This window comes from Oncorhynchus kisutch, linkage group LG17 (genome assembly GCF_002021735.2).
Source record: "Oncorhynchus kisutch isolate 150728-3 linkage group LG17, Okis_V2, whole genome shotgun sequence".
Taxonomy (NCBI): Eukaryota; Metazoa; Chordata; class Actinopteri; order Salmoniformes; family Salmonidae; genus Oncorhynchus; species Oncorhynchus kisutch.
In genome coordinates, this window is record NC_034190.2 from 56,293,407 (window position 1) to 56,317,656 (window position 24,250).

Here is a 24,250-nt window from a genome sequence, read left to right on the forward strand (position 1 = left end):
ACAGCTGAAAATATTTTTGGTTATGGAAAACATATTTCACTGCGGTTTAGATGGTACAATGATTCTCTACACAATGACTGCTTGTTTTGTCACAAACTGAAATTAGGTGACCTATTAGAATTTTAGCAACCAGGAAATTGCACCTTTCAAATAGGCTACTCTCACAGATCTTGAGGGTGAATATGACTTACTGGGACTTTATGGGGCAAAGGATGATCTAAGAAACGGAACTGTTGTTGGAGAAATCAGTAAAACTGTGATGAAACATGCCACTAATTTAAATGCATGGGAGAGTATCCTGTCGAGGCAGATACAGGCTTGTGGCAATGACACATGCACCAAACTGTAGCCACAGAAGTGTGGGGGGCCGAGGGCCTACAATGCCACTGTGTATCAGAGCCCCATCAATGTACAGTGTTTTGGCCAAACAATAGGCGTCTCTTACAGACACTGAGTGTCACACGACGGCGATCCATGTTCCCAGCTGCCAGGCACAAAACCATGCCTCTCATGACAGTACAGTCATGTCACTAGAACAGAAAAACACTTCTATATATCCCAGCCCACCAGATGTGCAGCCAAAGCACGCTCCCACACGAACGTGCACAAAGACATGTACGTGCACAAAATCACACACACACTTATACAAACACACATACTACCTGTCCTGGAATCCTATTTTGATGGTAGAAAAGCTAGGTGTTGTCCGGAGTGGAGGTTGGCTCACCTTTAACATTTTTTAAACGTCGCAGACACCCCGGCATATTGTATCATAAATTGGGCTTAAGTCTCCTAACTCCCATGGTCCTAGTTCCCTTAAAACAACAAATTGACATGTACTGTACATACACACCACAAGCAGTGCTCTGCCTGTCACGTCTCCCATACACACAGACACATAGACACATGTGCATGCGTGCCCATGCACAAACACACACACCCTCTGCCCCAGCTGTCTGCTGCACTCAAGGCCTATGGGCTGACATTCTCTCCATTACATCAGGATCTCATGTACTTTCACATTCAGGCATGTGTCACTCCCTCTCATGTGCACACGCTGGCCCATCAAGCCCACAACAGAGCAGGCCAGGCATTCATGCCAACTCCATGTGGAGGATATGGGCATACTAACATCCTTCGTTTTGAAGAATCAATGGATATAACTTTCGATATGCTCCTTTCGTTATCTGCCTCAGTGAAAATCGATTCATACTAATTATTAATACATTTTGGTATATTTGAAGTACACAAATACAATGATATACACTGAACAAAAATATGAACGCAACATGTAAAGTGTTGGTCCCATGTTTCATGAGCTGTAAAAAAAGATCCCAGAAAGGTTTTATACGCACAAAAAGCTTATTTATCTCAAATGATGTGCACAAATTTCTTTACATCCCTGTTAGTGAACATTTCTTCTTTGCCACGATAATCCATCCACCTGACGAGTGTGACATATCAATAATATGATCATTGGGAACAATAAAAGCCCACTCTTAAACGTGCAGTTTCGTCACACAACACAATGCCACAAGTTTTGAGGGAGTGGGCAGTTGGGATGTTGACTGCAGGAATGTCCATCAGAGCTGTTGTCAGATAATTTTATGTTAATTTCTCTACCATATGCCACCTCCAACATCAATTTAGAGAATTTGCAAATCACATGTATGACCTGCAAAACACATGTATGAAGTCGTGTGGGCAGGTGGTTTGCTGATGTCAACGTTGTGAACAGAGTGCCCCATGGTGGCGGTGGGTTTATGTTGTGGGCAGGCATAAACTACGGACAATGAACACAATTGCATTTTATTGATGGCAATTTGAATGCACAAAAATACCGTAATGAGATCCTGAGGGCATTGTAAGACCCATTTTTTAAAGTTATCTTTGACCAACAGATGCCAATCTGTATTCCCAGTCATGTGAAATCCATAGATTAGGGCCTAATTAATTAATTTAAATTGACTGATTTCTTCATATGAACATGTTCAGTATACATAACTAGTACTGTAACAAGTAGTTATGTTATAAAATGTATTTTTTTATTTTTAGGATGAACATTTGAACAAATGTTTTACAATATACAATACACACAATATACCAGACGATCACACCAGAGATATCAACAATCATGACAATACAAACAAAAGCTACAACTTTTATCGAAACAATAGAAGTATTTACATACTGTCAAGAGTTTAGATCATAATTAACAGAGTACACAAAGTTATATTCGTACAGGGAGGAGTTAACAATACAATATTATCATGTTATACTCATATAAAAGACAATGTCCTCCCCTCTTCCTTACCAAGTAGGTCAATTATTTAGCATGAAGAACTGTTAAGATCTGTTAGAGCTTGGCATTTTACATCCCTCTTTTCAACCGTGGAGGCCCAATCTTTGTTTATCACAGCCACTGATCGCTCTAGACTGGCAATATCTTGAAAATATGATAACTACATTTGTGGTGAGAGGAGTGTGAGAAAAGTGACTTTATTTATGTGTGTACCCTGTTTACCTTCCTAGTTTACCTCAATCTCCAGCCTGGCCTCAGAGCCAGACGAAATCTACTTTACATATTTCTGAGCACCTCCAATATGTATGACACCTACTAAAGGTCTAGTTACTCGAGACAGAAACTAAAGTATTCTAAACCTAACCCAATTCACCTAACCTGCTACGTAAATTCACCTAACTTTGTTGTTTTAGTTCTCCTAACCTTTGTTTTTAGTTCCCCTAACCACCAACATAAATGATCCTCGTAATTCTTGTTTATTATTATTACCTGTCTCCTCCCCATCATCTACACCGATTGAAGTGGATTTAACATGTGACAAAAATAAGGGATTATAGCTTTCACTCGGATTCATCTAATCAGTTTATGTCATGGAAAGAACAGGTGTCCTTATTGTTTTGTATACTCAGCGTATATGCCATTTAGCAGAAGCTTTTATTCAAAGCGACTTAGTCATGCATACAAACATTTTACCTATGGATAGTCCCAGGAATTGAACCTATTATCCTGTTGTTGCAAGCACCATGCCCTACCAACTAAGCTACAGAGGACCACCTAACCTCTGTGCAGTAGATGCTGGACAAGCTAGGTTGTTTTGTAGCACAAACACAATTTTATAATGAAACTCTCACTGTCAACTACGTTAATTTTCAGCAAACTTAACATGTGTAAATATTTGTATGAACATAAGATTCCACAACTGAGACATAACCTGAATAAGTTCCACAGACATGTGACTAACAGAAATGGAATAGTGTGTCCCTGAACAAAGGGAGGGTCAAAATCAAAAGTAACAGTCAGTATCTGGTGTGGCCACCAGATGCATTAAGTACTGCAGTGCATCTCCTCCTCATGGACTGCACCAGATTTGCTGTGAGATGTTACCCCATTCTTCCACCAAGGCACCTGCAAGTTCCCAGACATTTCTGGGTGGAATGGCCCAAGCCCTCCCTCCAATCCAACAGGTCCCAGACGTGCTCAATGGGATTGAGATCCGGGCTCTTCGCTGGCCATGGTAGAACACTGACATTCCTGTCTTGCAGGAAATCACGCACAGAACGAGCAGTATGGTTGGCGTTGTCATGGTGGAGGGTCATGTCAGGATGAGCCTGCAGAAAGTGTACCACATGAGGGAGGAGGATGTCTTCCCTGTAACGCACAGTGTTGATTGCCTGCAATGACATCAAGCTTAGTCTGATGATGCTGTGACACACCGCCCCAGACCATGACGGACCTTCAACCTTCAAATCGATTCCGTTCCAGAGTACAGGCCTCGGTGTAACGCTCATTCCTTCGATGATAAATGCAAATACAACCATCCCCCCTGGTGAGACAAAACCCCAACTCATCAGTGAAGAGCACTTTTTGCCAGTCCTGTCTGGTCCAGCGATGGTGGGTTTGTGCCCATAGGCGACGTTGTTACTGGTGATGTCTGGTGAGGACCTGCCTTACAACAGGCCTACAAGCACTCAGTCCAGCCTCTCTCAGCCTATTGCAGACAGTCTGAGCACTGATGGAGAGATTGTGCGTTCCTGGTGTAACTCGGCAGTTGTTGTTGCCATCCTGTACCTGTCCCGCAGGTGTGATGTTCTGATGTACCGATCCTGTGCAGGTGTTGTTACACATGGTCTGCCACTGCGAGGACGATCAGCTGTCCATCCTGTCTCCCTGTAGCGCTGTTTTAGGCGTCACACGGTACGGCCATTGCAATTTATTGACCCTGGCCACATCTGCAGTCCTCATGCCTCCTTGCAGCATGCCTAAGGCATGTTCACGCAGATGAGCAGGGACCTTGGGCATCTTTCGTTTGGTGTTTTTCAGAGTCAGTAGAAAGGCCTCTTTTAGTGTCCTACGTTTTCATAACTGTGACCTTAATTGCATACCGTCTGTAAGCTGTTAGTGTCTTAATGATCATTCCACCGGTGCATGTTCATTAATTGTTTATGATTCTTTGAACAAGCATGGGAAACAGTGTTTAAACCCTTGATAATCAAGATCTGTGAAGTTATTTAGATTTTTACGAATTATCTTTGAAAGACAGGGTCCTGAAAAAGGGACATTTCTTTTTTTGCGGAGTTTATCATACATTTGCATACATACATGTACAAACTTTATTACATTAATGCCAGGATGCAATCCAATCGCGTGTTGTAGCGTGCTTGAAATTTAAAGGTAATTTCCGATTGAGCTGACATATGCAGTGTTCACCGTGAATTGGGGGGGGGCAACCATAAAAACCCAGGCAGGAGGGCACAAGCACAAAGCTTTATTTCACACATACACACACACAAAGCTCATGTGTGTGCAGACGGACAAGATAGATTTTTTGTGTGGCTGTCTGTGCCTCTCTGGGCTTCTGCATGAGTGCTGTTTTTGTCTTTGTGTGTGAACTGCACACGTGCGTGCGTGTATTTGTACAGTATGTACCCGCGTGTATACAGTGCATTCGGGAAAGTATTCACACCACTTGACTTTCTCTACATTTTGTTACGTTACAGCCACCATACCCCATAATAACAAAGTGAAAACAGGTTGAGACATTTTTACAAATGTATTAAAAATAGAAAACAGAAATACCTTATTTACATAAGATTCAGACACTTTGATATGAGACTCGAAATTGAACTCAGGTGCATCTTGTTTCCATCGATCATCCTTGAGATGTTTCTTCAACTTGATTGGAGTTCATTCAATTGATTGGACATGATTTGGAAAGGCACACACCTGTCTACATAAGGTCTCACAGTTGAGAGTGCATGTCAGAGCAAAAACAAAGCCATGTGTTCGAAGGAATTGTCTGTAGAGCTCTGGATTGTGTTGAGGCACAGATCTGGGGAAGGGTACTAAAAAATTTCTGCAGCATTGAAGGTCCCCAAGAACTCAGTGGCCTCCATCATTCTTAAATGAGTTTGGAACCACCAAGACTCTTCCTTGAGCTGGGCGCCCGGCTAAACTGAGAAATCGGGGGAGAAGGGCCTTGGTCAGGGAGGTGACCAAGAACCCGATAGTCACTCTGACAAAGCTCCAGAGTTCCTCTGTGGAGATGGGAGAAACTTCCAGAAGGACAACCATCTCTGCAGCACTCCACCAATCAGGCCTTTATGGTAGAGTGACCAGACGGAAGCCACTCCTCAGTAAAAGGCACATGACAGCCTGCTTGGAGTTTGCTAATGTCTAATATAATATCTAATTGAACTCTTTGACCTGAATGCCAAGCGTCATGTCTGGAGGAAACCTCGAACCATCCCTACGATGAAGCATGGTGGTGGCAGCATCATGCTGTGGGGATGTTTTTCAGCGGCAGGGACTGGAAGACTAGTCAGGATCGAGGGAAAGATGATCAAAGCTAAGTACAGAGAGATCCTTGATGAAAACCTGCTCCAGAGTGCTCAGGACCTCAGATGGGGGAGAAGGTTCACCTACAAAAGGACAACGATCCTAAGCACACAGCCAAGACAACGCAGGAGTGGCAAGTCTCTGAATGTCCATGAGCGGCCGAGGCAAGTCCTGGACTAGAACCCAACCTAACATCTCGGGAGAGACCTGAAAATAGCTGTGCAGCAACGCTCCCCATCCAACCTAACAGAGCTTGAGAGGATCTGCAGAGAAGAATGGGAGAAACTCCCCAAATACAGGTGTGCCAAGCTTGTAGCATCATACCCAAGAAGACTTGAGGCTGTAATCACTGCCAAAGTAAAGGGTCTGAATACTTATGTAATATATTTATATTTCAGTTTATTCTTATTTTTTTACATATAATTTATACAAATCTGTTTTTGCTTTGTCATTATGGGGTAATGCATGTAGCTTGATGAGGGAATTGTATAATTAATTTTAAATTTTAGAATTAGGCTGTAACGTAACAAAATATGGAAAAGTCAAGAGGTCTGAATACTTTCCGAATGCATTGTATGAGATTCAAGTGTTTGTCTTTGTACATTATAATGTATACAGTTGTGGTGTACATCTGCATTGGATATGTCTGTATGTGTATGTGAGTGTGAGTGTATGCATCAACATGAGGCCAGCCCAGGAAGTGACTCCACCCTGGAGCAATGTACAGAATTTGACGTAGCACCTCCTGTGGGCCGTGGGGGGAAGCCCATTTAGGCTACATGTGTACTGGCAGGAGAGCAGAGCTGGTGAGCTTCACAACAGCCCATAGCTTCTCCATCTTCTTCCTCTCAAAAGACTCCATTGTTCCCAGTGTGGAGAGAGAGAGAGCAGAGCTAAAGGGGGCTGAAGCTGGCGGACTGGGGCAGTGGGCGTTGGGACGCTGCCTAAAACCACATGGAGGAGAGAGCAAGACACAGGCCAGCTCTGTGTGCTTCACAGCTCACTGTTGGAGTGCTGCCCCACGTTAGCAGTGTCGTATGAAAAACTCCACAACACATCATAAAAAATACACACCTAACTGTCAGAGAACCACCCTGGGTGTCGACAGCCAACCAACGGACTTAACGGTCTCAAGCAACCCATACAACTCCCCTGGGGACTGCATTTGACTGTTGTTTGTCTTGATTCACTGGAGCAGTGTTGTAATTTTGTGCATTACCTGACTGGACCAATCAGCTTTCGCCGCCGACTTCTGCAAGCTGGGTAGTGGTGTGTGCTACTTTTACACTAAAGTATATGGGAAACAGTTTGAGGTAAAAATTGCAGTGTCATGAGCTAATTAATTCCTTGCTGTTTCACCACTACTTATTTGGTGTTCGACATTCTAGGGAGAGTTACTTGTGAATTGTTTTACTTGATAGAAAGTGTCATGGAAACAAATTTGATAAGCAACAGCTAAGAAACAAAGGAGCAACGAAGACAATACAACATTTAAATTATACCAACGTATACTTAAAAAAAAAAAACATGTCGTAAGCCAGTGTATATTTGTGGAGTGTTTTCACTTTTTTATTGAAACAGTATGAACAAACACACTGCAATTAAATAAAAGGACTTGAAGAAATCAGACAGTAAAATGAAAGACCTAGAGTTGATAATATGGAGCAAAAGCGGAACATAAATGTCGTTGCAAACGATTGCAGTGTCTAAAGCGGATTCATTAAACAATTATCATCACTCATTCAGTGCACTTATTAACTGAGTTCTTAATGCAAGCGGAGCTAAGCTGAGACTGAATGATTTTTACACCCGTTAATGACTACTAACGGTTATGAAGAAAATGTGTGTGTATTTTTGCTTGGTATACTCTATCCCAGCTAAAGTAAGCAGAAGTACGGTGGATACATTATAAAAGACAATGCTAGCAGAATGGGGGCTAATAACCACTACCTGTACATGGAACACATTTTTTGGTGAAACCTGTAGTCGTCAAAACTGTCCTATTGGAATGGGTGGCAGTTAAAGTACAGTCAATTCACATTAATGTACTTCAATAGTAACATCTCCAAACTATCCATGGAATACCAGAGACAGTGGCACAAACCCTTCTGCTAAATTTCACAGATATGTACTAGGTTTTTATGTCAGTGTTAAAGCTGGCAGAATGTCACGTTGCACTTGCAAATGAGCCGTCTTTTCAATGGCCCCTCGCTAACCCCCAGGACATGAGCACAATGTCGAAACAACTTCTGCATACAGTGCTTCATATAGTTGTAAGGTGACAAAATACTAATGTGGTTGGTTTTTCAGTCAGGTCCATTGGCCACAATAGCCTTTGGCTGCTTTGCAATGTTCCATATACTGAATGCTATAGTGAGGCAACTGCAACATATGATAAAGTAATAACTATAGTCCCTTTGCATGGTATATACACCCCGTGGAATTCACAACATTCTCTCCCATCTCCTTTTTTCCATATTCCCATTTTTTCTTGTATAGGTCCTCTTCACCAACTCTAATGCACATCTGTGTTAATGTACACACCCTTGCATAAGAGAGAGCGTTTTCTACCACAAGTGAGATAATCCCTTACTCCCTTATTTTTACAAATCCAAATGAAAGACCCTGAAATTCACTTTGACATCTTGTGGGCAACCTTTTTTTCAGTTTGGTTGTTGGTATGGGGGTTTGCTGTGTGGTTGTACAGGACCGTTGATGTCAATGGCTCCGTCTTGGGATTGGGGGAGAAGAGGAGAAGTGGGCAAACATCCTCCCCCACACACCTTCCCCTCCTTTTGTCAACAGTCCAAGATCCTGGTTAAGTTAGAGTGCTGGTAGAATGCTTGTTTAATGACAGGAAGTTACATAGATCAGAATTGCCAGAACTTTTTGGGGACTTCCTGTCTTGCAGCCTTTCTCCTCAGGGGCTGAGGGATGAAGCGAGAAGGAGAAAGAGAGTAAGACAAATAGGCCAACACACACAAACATCTGGTTATGCCTCATAAAAAATGTCAGTTGATGATTGAAGATGGTTTGGAAAATAAAATATAAAAACCTACTTGATTTATGATTTTAAAGATAACACACATACAGAACACTACTTTTAGTAGATACTGTAGTTTTAAATGAAATATCATCATTCATAAATATAAGGAGTCTCTATTGACCCCAAAATGAGGTAATAAAAACATGGATTCATGTAATTTAATTAATTCACACATCTCAATATACTGGGTGTTAGACCAGTTGGTTATGGACACTGTACAGACATTTTGGGCCTGGGATAAGGATATAGCTTGTTTTGTATGGTTTTACATAAGGAGAAACAGACTTGAAATCATGGAATTTGTGAAAGTAAAATGTATTAAATTCCAAATCTAGTCAATTCATACAAAGCGTTTCAAAATGGACCAAAGACAACAACAAATATCTTTGAATTAGTTATCGAGATAGAACACTCAAGAGGACAGCCTTGAACCATGGAGAGTCAGGGGGTTAAGATGGTTAACTGGGAAACAATCAAAGAGAAAATTATAGAAACCAAGATGCTCCTTTTTTTGGCAGCCCTTTTCTTAGCAGCAGCAGCAGCAGCAGCAGCAGCCGCCCTATGGCATAGAAAACGTTCCCTGTTAGCAGGCAAGCACATCCCCAGACATGACAGCATTCTCAGAGGAAGAAGTGTTGTAGAGAGTACAGCAGCTGTCTGTTGGAACATGCTTCTTGTTCCCATTTAAAAAGTTAATAAACACAACTTCCTTTTCAAAGAAATTCAGACACTTCTATTTGAATCTATGATTCAAATATATTATGTTCAGAGGACCAGTTATGGTTGAAAAGTGATGCAGGTTGTGTCTTACCTATTAAAACACATTCTTCATAACAACCCATACACCAATTTCACCATTGTGGCTTAAAGGGATAGTTTGGCCCTTTATCTACATCCCCAGAGTCAGATGAACTCAGGATACCATTCTTATGTACAGTATCTGCATGCGTAAGTTGTGGAAATGTAAGAGTATTGTGCATGGTTTTATGGTAGCTTCATGCTTCTACAGCATTCTTAGTCCTCTAATGAGATCACGACAAGGCAAACAGGACATGCACACTGTGTATGCGTGCACGTGCATGCCTGCACTCAATCTAGTTCCATATGAGTATCCCTTGGAGGTACTTACGAGTATTTGCCCATTCTCCTCACCACTGCGATCACCACGGCGATGACAACGATCACTGCCACCAATGCACCAATCCCAATACCAACCACTTGTCCAGAGCCCATACCCTCTGTGGAAGGAACACAAAGGCTGAGTTACTCCACCAGAGTGATCTCAATAGGGACACAACAACACGTTTGGTGAAAGAACAGGAAGGAAACCGAGAGAAGGAAAAGATAGATGTAAAGACGGAAAGATAGAACAAAGACAAAATCCACTGAAAGGAAATAATTAAAATTAAGGGAGAATCAGGCAAAGCAATCTCATGGTGTCTTGTGCTCTACATATCATTGGCCTCTATTTGATAACGCTATATGGGAGCAGACAGACTGTAGCATTGGGAGGGTTTTCTCAGTTTCATGGTCTCTCTATATCTATCTAATTACAGATATCTCCTGTCCTGAGATCCTCAGTACTTACCCTCTGGTTCCTCCACCTCCACCGCCTCCGTAGCCTCTGCAGCTGTCGTGGCCTCGGCTTCGGGCACAGCCGGGGCCTCAGTGTGGATGGCAGGGGCGTTAGTTGTGGCCGCCTCCTGCTTGGCAGCTTCAGTGGCAGGGGCAGGGGCTTCGGTCTCCACAAGAGCGACCTCCGTGGCAGCAGCCTCAGTAGCGGCGGTTTCTTCTCCGGCAGGGGTGTCCGTTACGACATCCTCGGCGGCAGGAGTGTCCGTTACGACATCCTCGGCCGTAGCTTCGGGTTCAGCTGAAGGGGCATGGGTGACTACGGGATCTTCCTCTTTGAGGGCCTCGGTGGCCTCGGGAACAGCAGGGGAATCTGTCACCGGTGTCACCAGTGTGCCTGACGAGAAGCAAAGAGAGGTCAGAGACTGGTAGAGGCAAATAAACAATATTCACACACGCTGAAGAGAGAGACTACATTTGTTGATGACATACTGTACATGATCATTTATTTTTTTCTGTGATGTTAATATCCTAAACAACAGCTCATGGATTCCTATTCACCATTTGGTTTCTCTGTCATTTCACAATAGTTTTGAAATGTAGTAGCTGGAAAGAGAGAATGACGGTTGGAAAGTACCTAATTTGCAAGGGCATGGTGAAATAATTTGAGAGAAAAACTACGTGAATATTAACATTCTTCCTTGACATTATGTTCCCAGTCATTTTCTCTCACTGCCTAAGGCTTGAATCATCAGTAGCAGTGAGAACATGGCTGCCACATCCCATGACTGAACAAACATTGGTCCTCCCTCCCTCTTCCCCAGTCCCACCCACCCCTCTCCATCCTGTCTTGGGCTGTGTTTGCGCACTCGCATGCCCCACCCTCTGCCTTATTTGCTGTAAAATGGAGTCTCCACCTTAATAGGCCCTAGATAGGGACGGCAGGAAGTCAGCAGATGAGGGCATACCATTAAAACACCAAGAGGAGTAAGAAACAATGGACAATTCAGTATAAAACAACACAACTACAGTAGATGCTTAACAGTTGTTGCGCATTGCTTGAGAAAACGGGATCCAAATGACTCAAATGTGTTGGAATTAGTTGTTTGTGATGTTACCAGAGAGACCAAAGATCTGCACGATCTCAACCTAAATAAAAATCCTCTCATCTGGCCATTTTTGGATGGCAATAACAGTTGGAAAGGAAGCTCTTTGAGCTGAGCTCAGTGGAACGTCAATGCTTGTAGTGAAATGTACTATAATCTATCCTATAATTGTATGAACCCACTTGTAATAAGAATAGCCTCTTTGTTCAAAGGGTTGGACCGCAAAGTAGAAGCTGAGTGAGACCTTACTGTAGCGCTCTACAAATCAAGTCCTATCTGTGCCTGTTCCCTTCCAGACCACAACTTTGCTTGGACAGCGCAGCTTCGAAATTATTAAGTAGAAGTCCATTTTAGTGGAGGACTGAAATTATGGTAAACTTGCAAACTTGCAACGTGTTCTGCTGCAGTCTCTCCTTTTCCCCGAGAGTACTCTTTGCCCTTTCAAATCTGCAATATGAAACTTCTCTGAGCTTAGATCTGTCTTAATTTAGAACCTGGCATCATTTCTTTGCCGTTTCACAGAGATTCTTCAAAACCCTTTACAATAGAGAATGCTTTACGAGGTTAAAAATAACTCTCTCTCTCATTGTCCCATAACTTCCCCATTATTCTTAGTCACCTATTTGCTCAAATTCTCATTAGCAACAAGCAAGTTTAAATATAACTGGCTTGCTTGTTATAATTAAATAAAATGCTTGTTCTCCAATGACTTTGCTGTTTGTTTGGAAAGTCTGATGATAAAGTGCCATTATGTCCGCTGCTCATAATAAGCTCTAAGTACTATTTCCTTCCAACTGTGCTGGCTAATACAGCTGTGCTAGTGAGTAAGAGAACAGGATTGTTGCCCTGTCTCCTTCTCTCTCCCTCCCTCCTTACCACTATGCTTCTCGCTCTCTCTCTCTCTTCTCCCCATCTTCTCCCTGCCATGCCCCCACCCCATGAATTAAGTTAAGACAAAAAGTATTTTATTTTTCTGCTGTACCTGCTTCTGTAGATTCCACCCCCCCCCCCCACCTTCTTATGATTAAAATTAAAATCCTGATAAAGATTTTGGGAATGCGTAACGTTAGCTCTGCAAGAGGAGAGTGGGGCGAGGTGGAGAGGGCGCAAGAGCGGTGATAAAGGGTTGATTGAAGCCGGAACGATATAGAGCCCAGGGGCAGCCACTTTCATTTATTCACTCTCTCACTCATCCTGCTCCATGAACAGGGGCCTAGTTCCACAGTCTGTCTCAGGTTTAATGTCCCATTATAGCCTGACCTCAGAGCAGATGTGGTTGTGACAGAGGAGGCTGGTGGGGGGAGCTATAGGAGGACGGGCTCATTGTAATGGCTGGAATGGAATTCATGGAACGCTATCAAACACATGAAAACCAAATGTCTGACGCTGTTCCACCTATTCTATTCCAGCCATTACAATGAGCCCGTCCTCCTATAGCTCCTCCCACCAGCCTCAACTGGTGTGTGAGTGTGTGTATGTTTGAGTTTCAGTGTGTGTGTGTATCATCAGCTCCCTAAATCACCGCTGAGCAGTAAAAGTCTGTCTCGATGACCCTGCTTTAAAATTTCTCTCAAACAAGATCCTTGGGGAGGAGGGGGGACCATAAAAGGCAGGCAAACAGGCAAAGGGGCGAGAGTGAAAAGTGAGAGAGTGACAGAATACAGCAAAGGGCCGGGAGAAGGTGGGGCCCGTATTGGGTCGGGATCCTGCCTGTCGGACAGTAATGGCATCGTGAGGGAGAACAACAGAGAGGGTGAGAGAGAAAAATATACATTGTGAAAGAGGGAGAGATAGCAGGACAGATCCATCACCATCAGCTGCCACTGAGGGACCCCCGTGTGTGTGTGTGTGTGTGTGTGTGTGTGTGTGTGTGTGTGTGTGTGTGTGTGTGTGTGTGTGTGTGTGTGTGTGTGTGTGTGTGTGTGTGTGTGTGTGTTGCATGCGTGTGTGTGTTGCATGCGTGTGTGTACATTTAGGGGGGAGATAGGCCTGTGCTAAGCTGTCTGTAGACAGGTAGGGCCCATCTGCAGATGTATGAGGGAGTGTGTCTGCTGTGGTCCTGGAGCCAAAGAATGTTGTTCCTTAGCTGGGGAGGTATCCTCCCATCTTATCACGGTATGGCCTAAGCAGAACCGCTGGCCTCCCATGCCAACCGTATGAGTTGCACTTTGAGTTGAGCAGGAGAGGTCTGATTGCCAGAGTGGAATATTCCCACGGGCTCTTATCTTAGATGCAATAGTGTCCACATACAGGCCATGTTTTTTTCCTCGAGTAGAGATATACCACTGGGCAGAAACTAGTTGAATCAACGTTGTTTCCACATATTTTAACATAAAATATCAAGGTGATGACGCTGAATCGTGGAAAACTTATTGGATTTGCAAAAAGTCATCAACATAAGGAGATTTAGTATTTTTTTCAGCCAACTTTTAATCTCAATCCAATGACATGGTGACATTTTTTGTTGATTTCACGTTGAATTCGTGTTAGTTGACAACTCAACCTAATGTAAATTTTAAAAATAGACTTGTCCTCTTCTGGACAACATAACTGAGGCCGCCGATGGCACACGACGTCTACCAAGCCGTATATCCTGTGAACTTAAAAAATATATAGGCTAAATATCACCAATATATCTCAAGCTAACTGCTGCAAAATATTGAGTCACCAAAACAAATATAGCGATAAATCCAGTGAAACTCATGAATCTATTATTAAGTTAACTTTAACAGCACATTAAGTTAACCCCCCCTTTTCTCCCCCCTCTTGGCAGCAGCTAATAGGGATTCTTTATTTGTATTTTTATTTCACCAGGTAGGCCAGTTGAGAACAAATTCTCATTTTCAACTGCGACCTGGCCAAGATAAAGCAAAGCAGTACAACACAAACAACACAGAGTTACACATGGAATAAACAAACGTAAAGTCAATAACACAATAAAAAAGTCTATATATAGTGTGTGCAAATGAAGTGAGATTAGGGAGGTAAGGCAATACATAGGCCATAGTGGAGAAATAATTACAATTAAGCAATTAAACACTGGAGTGATAGATGTGCAGAAGTTGAATGTGCAAGTAGTGATACCGGGGTGCAAAGGAGCAAAAAAGATAAGACAGGGCTTTACCTAGCTAAGACTTATAGATGACCTGGAGCTAGTGGGTTTGGCGACGAATATGAAGCGAGGGCCAGCCAACGAGAGCATACAGGTCGCAGTGGTGGGTAGTATATGGGCTTTGGTGACAAAACGGATGGCACTGTGATAGACGGCCTCTAATTTGCTGAGTAGAGTGTTGGAGGCTATTTTATAAATGACATCGCCGAAGTCAAGGATCGATAGATAGTCAGTTTTACGAGGGTATATTTCTCAGCATTAGTGAAGGATGCTTTGTTGCGAAATAGGAAGCCGATTCTAGATTTAATTGGGGATTGGAGATGTTTAATGTGAGTCTGGAAGGAGAGTTTACAATCTAACCAGACACCTAGGTATTTGTAGTTGTCCACATATTCTAAGTCAGAACCGTCCAGAGTAGTGATGCTAGACGGGCGGGCGGGTAGCAATTGGTTGAAGAGCATGCATTTAGTTTTACTTGCATTTAATTAAGAGCAGTTGGAGAGTTGTATGGCATTGAAGCTGGTCTGGAGGTTTGTTAACAAAGTGTCCAGAAGTATACAGAATGGTGTCGTCTGCGTAGAGGTGGATCAGAGAATCACCAGCAGCAAGAGCGACATCATTGATGTATACAGAGAAAAGAGTCGGCCTGAGAATTGAACCCTGTGGCACCCCCATAGAGACAGCCAGAGGTCCGGACAACAGGCCCTCCGATTTGACACACTGAACTCTGTCTGAGAAGTAGTTGGTGAACCAGGTGAGGCAGTCATTTGAGAACCCAAGGCTGTTGAATCTGCCGATAAGATTGTGGTGATGGACAGAGTCGAAAGCCTTGGCCAGGTCGAGGAATACGGCTGCACAACGTCTTTTATCGATGGCGGTTACGATATAGTTTATGACCTTGAGCATGGCTGCGGTGCACCCGTGACCAGCTCGGAAACCAGATTGCACACCGGAGAAGGTACGGTGGGATTCGAATTGGCCGGTGATCTGTTTGTTAACTTGGCTTTCGAAGACCTTGGAAAGGCAGGGTAGGATAGATATAGGTCTGTAACAGTTTGGGTCTAGAGTGTTTCCCCCTTTGAGGAGGGGGATGACCGCGGCAGCTTTCCAATCTATGGGAATCTCAGACGATACGAAATAGAGGTTGAACAGGCTAGTAATAGGGGTTGCAACAATTGCGGCGGATAATTTTAGAAAGAGAGGGTCCATATTGTCTAGTCCAGCTGATTTGTAGGGGTCCAGATTTTGCAGCTCTTTAAGAACATCAGATATCTGGATTTAGGGGAAGGAGAAATGGGGGAGGCTTGGGCAAGTTGCTGTGGGGAGGTGCAGAGCTGTTGACCAAGGTTGTGGTAGCCAGGTGGAAAGCATGGCCAGCCGTTGAAAAATGCTTATTGAAATTCTCGATTATCATAGATTATCTGTGGTGACAGTGTTTCCTGGCCTCAGTGCAGTGGGCAGCTGGGAGGAGGTGCTCTTATTCTCCATGGACTTTACAGTGTCCTAGAACTTTGGGGAGTTTGTGCTACAGGATGCACATTTCTGTTTGAAAAAGCTAGCCTTTGCTTTCCTAACTGCCTGTGTATATTGGTTCCTAACTTCCCTGAAAAGTTGCATATAATAAATACAGCAATATGAATTGAGATGGCTTAACAGGAGCCACAAGAAATATATCAAGTTAAAGTCCAGAAAGCCATCAAATGATACCATCAGTTCACTGTTTTATACGTTTCTATGCAGTCATGTGTTTTTTATTTCTTCTCTTCACTGTGTCTGGGCCTGTGGTGTAGGTGTAAGAGGAGTGAGACATTCATGTTCATGCTGACAGTGAAGACACACCAGCCCTTGGTTTGGCTATGTTGTGGAGGTGCCCCCTTGGCCTTATGGCTGGACTCAATTACCCTCTGTCAGTGCCTGCCACACCAAACTACACCTCTGTCTGGGGCTACTGCGTTCACAAGCTAAAATAGCCTCCACCTTGGCTGACTCAAACTCAGACAGATCTGTATTTTCTCTCCACACAGATTTGGCATAAAACAGGCAAGCCTACATCTTCAAACTTGAAACTTTTGAAAAGCTTAAAAAAAAGGCATGCTGGTGACGTAAGAGATGCTTTCCTGAGTTGATTTTACAGCGCACGTCTCATACAGTGCTTTCGGAAAGTATTCAGACCACTTGACTTTTTCCACATTTTGTTACATTACAGCCTTATTCTAAAATGTATTAAATTGTTGTTTAAATCTACATAAATCTACAAACAATGCCCCCATAATGACAAAGTAAAAACAAGTTAAGACATTTTTTGCACATTTATTACAAATAAAAAACTGAAATATCACATTTACATAAGTATTCAGACCCTTTACTCAGTACTTTGTTGAAGTACCTTTGGCCGCGATTACATCCTCGGGACTATGGCATGATGGCGCTGACAGAGATGGTCGCCTCGCTTCAGGTCCTTAGGAAACTATGCAGTAATTAGTTTTTTTATGTATTATTTCTTACATTGTTAGCCCAGAAAATCTCAAGTGTTATTATATACAGCCAGGCAGAACTATTGGATATAAAAGCGACGTCAACTTACCAACATTCCGACCAGGAATACGACTTTCCTGAAGCAGATCCTTTGTTCGGACCTCCACTCTGGACATGGAATCTTATCCCAGAGGCCAACCCAAAACAACGCGGTCGTTGCGGTTGAGGCAGACGGAGCGGCCTACTGGTCAGACTTAGAAGGCGAGCACACCATCCACCGCTTCTGAGAATATTACTCGCCAATGTCTAATCTCTAGACAACAAGGTGAACGAAATTAGGTTACGAGTTGCCTTCCAGAGAGACATCAGCGATTAGAACATTCTCTGTTTCATGGAAACATGGCTCACTCGGGATATGTTGTCAGAGTCGGTACAGCCACCCGGTTTCTTCGCACATCGCGGTGACAGAAACAAACATCTCTCTGGTAAGAAGATGGGTGGGGGTGTGTGCCTTATGATTAACGATTCATGGTGTAATCATAACAACATACAGGAACTCAAGTCCTTTTGTTCACCTGACCTACAATTCCTTACAATCAAATGCCGACCGCATTATCTACCAAGAGAATTCTGTTCGATTATAGTCACAGCCGTGTATATCCCCTCCAAGCAGAAACCATGATGGCCCTGAAAGGACTTCTATGTAAACTGGAAACCATATATCCTGAGGCTGTATTTATTGTAGCTGGGGATTTTAACCAAGTTAATCTGAGTACAAGGCTTCCTAAATTCTATCAGCATATTGAATGCGCGACACAAGCTGGTACATTCTGGACCATTGCTACTCTAAAGCCCTCACCTACCTTCCCTTTGGCAAATCTGACCATGACTCCATTTTGTTGCTCCCAGCCTATAGACAGAAACTAAAACAGGAAACGCCTGTGCTCAGATCTATCCAATGCTGGTCTGATCAATCGGATTCCACGCTTCAAGATTGCTTCGATCACGTGGACTGGGATATGTTCCGGGTCGCCGCAGACAATAACATTGATGTATATGATGACTCAGTGAGCCAATTTATTAGCAAGTGCATCGGTGATGGTGTACCCACGGTGACTATTAAAACCTTCCCTAACCAGAAACGGTGGATTGATGGCAGCATTCGCGAAAAACTGAAAGCGCGAACCACCGCTTTTAATCATGGCAAGGCGACTGGAAACATGACCGAATACAAACAGTGTAGCTATTCCCTCCGCAAGGCAATCAAACAAGCAAAGTGTCAGTATAGAGACAAATTAGGGTCACAATTTAACGGCTCAAACCTTAGCATGTAGCAGGGTCTACAGTCAATCACGGATTACAAAAAGAAAACCAGCCCGTCCTGGACATTGACGTCATGCTCCCAGACAAATTAATCAACTTCTTTGCTCGCTTTGAGGACAATACCGTGCCACTGACAAGGCCCGCTACCAAAACCTGTGGGCTCACCTTAAAAAAAATATATATTTAAACGTGTTAACCCTCGCAAGGCTGCCGGGCCAGACAGCATCCCTAGCCGTGCCCACAGAGCATGCTCAGACCAGCTGGCTGGTGTGTTTACGGACATATTCAATCAATCCCTATGCCAGTCTGCTGTTCCCACATGCTTCAAGATGGCCACCATTGTTCCTGTCTCCAAGAAAGCTAAGGTAACTGAACTAAATGACTATCGCCCCGTAGCACTCACATCTGTCATCATGATGTGCTTTGAGAGACTAGTCAAGGATCATATCACCTCCAGCCTACCTGGCCCTGGGTCTTAATCCTACCCTGTGCAACTGGGTCCAGGCCGCCCCAGGTGGTGAAGGTTGGAAACAACATCTCCACCCCGCTGATCCTCAACACTGGGGCCCCATAAGGGTGCATTCTCAGCCCTCTCCTGTACTCCCTGTTCACCCACGACTGCGTTGCCATGCACACCTCCAACTCAAATCATCAAATTTGCATATGACACTACAGTGATAGGTTTGATTACCAACAACAACGAGATGGCCTACAGGGAGGTGGTGAGGGCCCTCGGAGGTGTCAGGAAAATAACCTCTCACTCAACATCAACAAAACAAAGGAGATGATCGTGGACTTCAAGAAACAGCAGAGGGAGCAGCCCCCAATCCACATCGACGGGACAGTAGTGGAAAGGGTAGAAAGTTTTAAGTTCCTTGGCGTACACATCACGGGCAAACTGAAATGGTCCACCCACACAGACAGCATGGTGAAGAAGGCTCAACAGCGCCTCTTCAAACTCAGGAGGCTGAAGAATTTAGGCTTTTCACCTAAAACACTCAAACTTTTACAGATGCACAATCGAGAGCATCCTTTCGGGCTGTATCACCGCCTGGTACGGTAACTGCTCCGCCCACAACCACAAGGCTCTCCAGAGGGTAGTGCGGTCTGCACAACGTCTCACCGGGGACAAACTACCTGCCCTCCAGGACTCCTACAGCACCCGGTGTCACAGGAAGGCCAAAAAGATCATCAAGGACAACAACCACCCGAGCCACTGCATGTTCACTCCACTATCATCCAAAAGGCGAGATCAGTACAGGTTCATCGAAACTGGAACCGAGAGACTAAAAAACAGCTTCTATCTCAAGGCCATCTGACTGTTAAACAACCATCACTAACAGAGTGGCTGCTGTCAACATACAGACTCAAATCTCTGGCCACTTTAATCCATTCAATAAATAGATTTAATAAAAGGTATCACTAGTCACTTTAAATAACGGCACTTTAATAATGTTTACATACCCTACATTACTCATCTCATAGGTATATACTGTATTCTATACCATCTACTGCATCTTGCCTATGCCGCACGGTCATCACTCATCCATATATTTATATGTACATATTCTTATTCATCCCTTTACATTTGTGTGTATAAGCTAGTCATTGTGAATTTGTTAGATTACTTGTTAGATATTACTGCACTGTCAGAACTAGAAGCACAAGCATTTCGCTACACTTGCATTAACATCTACTAACCATGTGTATGTGACCAATAAAATTTGATTTGATTTTACAAGCTTGACACAACTGTTTCTCCCATTCTTCTCTGCAGATCTTCTCAAGCGCTGTCAGGTTGGATAGGGAGCGTCACTGCACAGCTACTTTCAGGTCTCTCCAGAGATGTTTGATTGGGTTCAAGTCCGGGCTCTGGCTGGGCCACTCAAGGACATTCAAAGACTTGGCCCGAAGCCACTCCTGCACTGTCTTGGCTTTGTGCTTAGGGTTGTTGTCCTATTGGAAGGTGAACCTTGGCCCCAGTCTGAGGTCCTGAGTGTTCTGGAGCAGTATTTCATCAAGGATCTCTCCGTACTTTGCTCTTTCCCTCGATCCTGACTGGTCTCCCAGTCCCTGTCACTGAAAAACATCCCCACAGCATGAAGCTGCCACCACCATGCTTCTCCGTAGGTATGGTTCCAGGTTTCCTCCAGATGTGACGCTTGGCATTCAGGCCAAGGAGTTCAATCTTGGTTTCATCAGACCAGAGAATCTTCTTTCTCATAGTCAGTTCATTAGGTGCCTCTTTGCAAACTCCAAGTGGGCCGTCATGTGCCTTTTACCGAGGAGTGGCTTCCGTCTGGCCATTCTACCATAAAGGCAGTGTTGGAAAAAGTACCCAATTGCCATACTTGAGTAAAAGTATAGATACCTTACTAGAAAATTACTCAAGTAAAAGTAAAAGTCACCAAGTAAAATACTTTTTGAGTAAAAGTCTAAAAGTATTCGGTTCTAAATATACTTAAGTATCAAAAGTAAAAGTATAAATAATTTCAAATTCCTTATATTAAGCAAAGCAGACGGAACCATTTTCTTGTTTTTAAAATGTATTGATAGCCAGGGGCACACTCCAACACTCATGCATTTGTTTTTAGTGAGTCCGCCAGATCAGAGGCAATAGAGATGACCAAGTATTCTATTGGGTGTCAAAGAAAAAGTAGTGAGTAAAAGGTACATTATTTCTTTAAGAATCTAGTGAAGAAATAGTAAAAGTTGTCAAAAAAGTTTTTCTACTTAAGTACTTTACACCACTGCATAAAGGACTGATTGTTGGAGTGCACCAGAGATGCTTGTCCTTCTAGAAGGTTCTCCCATTTCCACAGAGGAACTCTGGAGCTCTGTCAGAGTGACCATCGGCTTCTTGGTCACCTCCCTGACCAGGGCCCTTCTTCTCCGATTGCTCAATTTGGCAAGGTGGCCAGCTCTAGGAAGAGTCAATGCTGCAGAAATGTTATGGTACGCTTCCCCAAATCTGTGCCTCGACACAATCCTGTCTTGGAGCTCTACACACTATTCATTCGACCACATGGCTTAGTTTTTACTCTGACATGCACTGTCAACTGTGGGACCTTATATAGACAGGCGTGTGCCTTTCGAAACCATGTCCAATCAATTGAATTTACCACAGGTGGACTCCAATCAAGTTGTAGAAACATCTCAAGGATGATCAATGGAAACAGGATGCACCTGAGCTCAAGTTTGAGTCTCATAGCAAAGGGTCTGAATACGTACGTAAATAAGGTATTTATGGTTTTATTTTTTAAATATATGTGCAAAAATGGCTAAAAACCTGTTTTCGCTTTGTCATGATGGGGTATTGAGTGTAGATTGATGAAGATAAAAATGTATTTAATCGATTTTAGAATAAGGCTGTAACGTTACAAAACAGTCAAACAGTCAAGGGGTCTGAATACTTTCCGAATGCTCTGTATGTGGTGTGTGAGGGCACACTTGAATCACTTTACAAGCAGGCATGGACAGATGGCACTGACCTGGGTCTGTAGCCAGATGTGCTGGAGTGAGTCTTTTAAAGGAGAGCGGCTCAGACAAAGCTCATTTTGAGCCAGGAGGGGCTTGGGAGAGGAATGCATAGGGAGTCAACTGGGTAAAAATAATTAACAGGCTCTTTTCGGAGCATGTGCAGGTTTTTCTACTTATTTGATTCATGTTATTTTTATTGTCAGGGCGTGGAGCAGAGAGGAGCAGCTTTAAGAGTTGACGCTCTTCGGGCCTTTGTGAAAAGGGCTGCGTCTGGTCGGTAAAGGTTGCAGTTTAAAAATAAACCCCCCTCAACTGTGCCCTGGCCCGGCCCTAGACTCATCAACCGGGAGTAGGGGGAATAGTAGGAGAGGAGGGGGCGGCCGGAGTGGGGGTTGAGGGGGGCTGGTAAAGCTTGATACCCTGCCAAAGATGGGTAAATGTGGAGGGGGCGGTGGGCCATGGCAGTCTAACAACATGCGGTAGAGGTGGGGCAGCAGGCAGCAGCCCTCACTGTTAAGCCCTCACGTAGCCGGGTGTTCTCTCTCCCAGTCACATCCATATGACAGTCTTAAATATAGAGCTACTTTCTATTAATACCCACACACAAACTAGTCCTTCTGTACTCTGTCTCTGCTCACTTTTCTCCCTCTCTCCCTCCCCATGGGGAAAGGATTTCCTACCTAGGACTTGCAAGGGAGAGTGGGAGAGGGAAAGAGAAAGATAGGGAGGGTAAAGCTTTCGGATAAAAGTGTACAGTGTGTATATTTGGTCAGACCCGAGCACTGTTTGGTAGCCTTCCAAAGGATATTCCTTTTTCTCCCTGCCGGCGGCCAAGAAATCATGAGCACAAGGCACAAGACCTCGCACCATTACATCACATTCCCCCTTGTGTCTCCGAATCCAACTTTCCTCCTCACCGAGGCTTGGGGAAGGAGTGTGGGGGGAGGGAGAGAGAGGGAACTGTTAGAATCGACACAGACTATCCACCCAGTCGCCCCTCTTTATTACATTAACACCCTTGGCCAAGGCTCTTCTTTTTCCATTCAGGATGATCCAAAGCAATTCACTGCTAAATGAAACGCACAACTTATATTTAGAGGAGAATTACAAGAGGCCAATACCACAGCTGTACACATTTCAAATGAAAAAATAACTACTGTGAAAAACAAAATAAACATCAATCAAACCAAAAAGGTGTTTTCACTTTTCCTTGAGAGAGAAACTTTAGAACTAAGAACAAAGAACTAAGAGCAGACTCAAGATTCAAATTCACGACGCGGCAGGATACAAGCCAAACAGACAAAGGGTGTGTGAGTATGATAAGAGATGTGTGGTGTGGGAGTGTGAAAATCAGGCAGAGTGGCCAGACAGAAAAGACAGTGTGCCATGAGGGCTCGAGCCCTGGTTGTTGACTTACTTGCGTGTGCGACGGCACAGAGGTGGCCGACCAGGGCCAGCAGAAGCAGCCGCTGAACTTTGATCATGATGTCAAGTAGTCTTCTCCTCTGGTTAATGGTGTACAGAGACCCCCAGGGCAAAGAGCAACACTAGACCCTTTCACACACAGCACCACATGCACTGGCGTCTCCAGGGAGATAGGAAAAAAAATAAATGTCTTGAGGAAAAAGTTTCCAAAAATGTCCCTGGGAACTTGTTGTAGATAGAGACACGGACGGTCAGCAGCAGTAACGGCAGACGGCACGGCTTTGGAGGCTGAGGGAGAAAGGCGTGGAACGCTTGATGGATGTCGACAGGGCAGGAGAGAGAGAGCGAGAGAGAGAGAAAGGATCTGGCCGGCTACTTGGTAGAATGGAGAGAGACAGGCACAGGGCAAGGGAAAGAGAGAGTGTGAGTGTGTCGAGAGTGGAGGACGGGTGCTGGTACTTTCGGGGGGTGTGATGGTGAGCGGGGGGCTGGGCAGTGTAAGGTGGTCTCTGCCCCGGTGCTGCCTCCCTACTTGAACAGTCCAGTCAGCTGCTGACTGCCCTGCAATACCAGAAGCACACACAGAAATATATACATAAATACACCAATATATTTATACACACAAGGTAGACACCACAAAAACGTACACAATTAGTTGCATGCAAATATACCCTCAAACAGACACTTTCTGTGGACATTTTGTGTGGACACTTTCCACACAAAATAAATAAAAATGCAGCACAACAGAAAAACAATTCCATTCCTCAGCTACTAGGTCTAGGCATAACGCCATTTGAGAAATGTTTTGACTAAACTTTTACAAATGAATAAAAGAAATACCTTGAGTCAATAAG

At 43.9% G+C, this 24,250-nt stretch overlaps 1 protein-coding gene across 1 annotated transcript; it reads right to left on the reverse strand.

Moving 5' to 3' along the window:
- Positions 1–7,400: 7,400 nt before the first annotated feature.
- LOC109907954 (cytochrome c1-like) lies at positions 7,401–23,875 on the reverse strand. The gene is made up of 4 exons (XM_020506269.2): positions 23,389–23,875; positions 10,492–10,872; positions 10,033–10,141; positions 7,401–8,784 (listed from the first exon to the last, which is right to left on the reverse strand). The coding sequence occupies exons 1-4, from the start codon at positions 23,453–23,455 to the stop codon at positions 8,778–8,780; spliced, it is 564 nt and encodes a 187-aa protein (XP_020361858.1). The 5' UTR covers positions 23,456–23,875; the 3' UTR covers positions 7,401–8,777.
- Positions 23,876–24,250: the final 375 nt, after the last annotated feature.

What these genes read in the sequence shown, in the direction of transcription:
- LOC109907954 (XM_020506269.2), bottom strand. Translation starts at nt 23,455, where the DNA reads ATGATCAAAGTTCAGCGGCTGCTTCTGCTGGCCCTGGTCGGCCACCTC. An exon ending in CTGTGCCGTCGCACACGCAA is followed by an intron (nt 10,873 to 23,388) that starts GTAAGTCAACAA and finishes GCTTCTCGTCAG; the next exon opens with GCACACTGGTGACACCGGTG. An exon ending in GGAGGTGGAGGAACCAGAGG is followed by an intron (nt 10,142 to 10,491) that starts GTAAGTACTGAG and finishes TTCCTTCCACAG; the next exon opens with AGGGTATGGGCTCTGGACAA.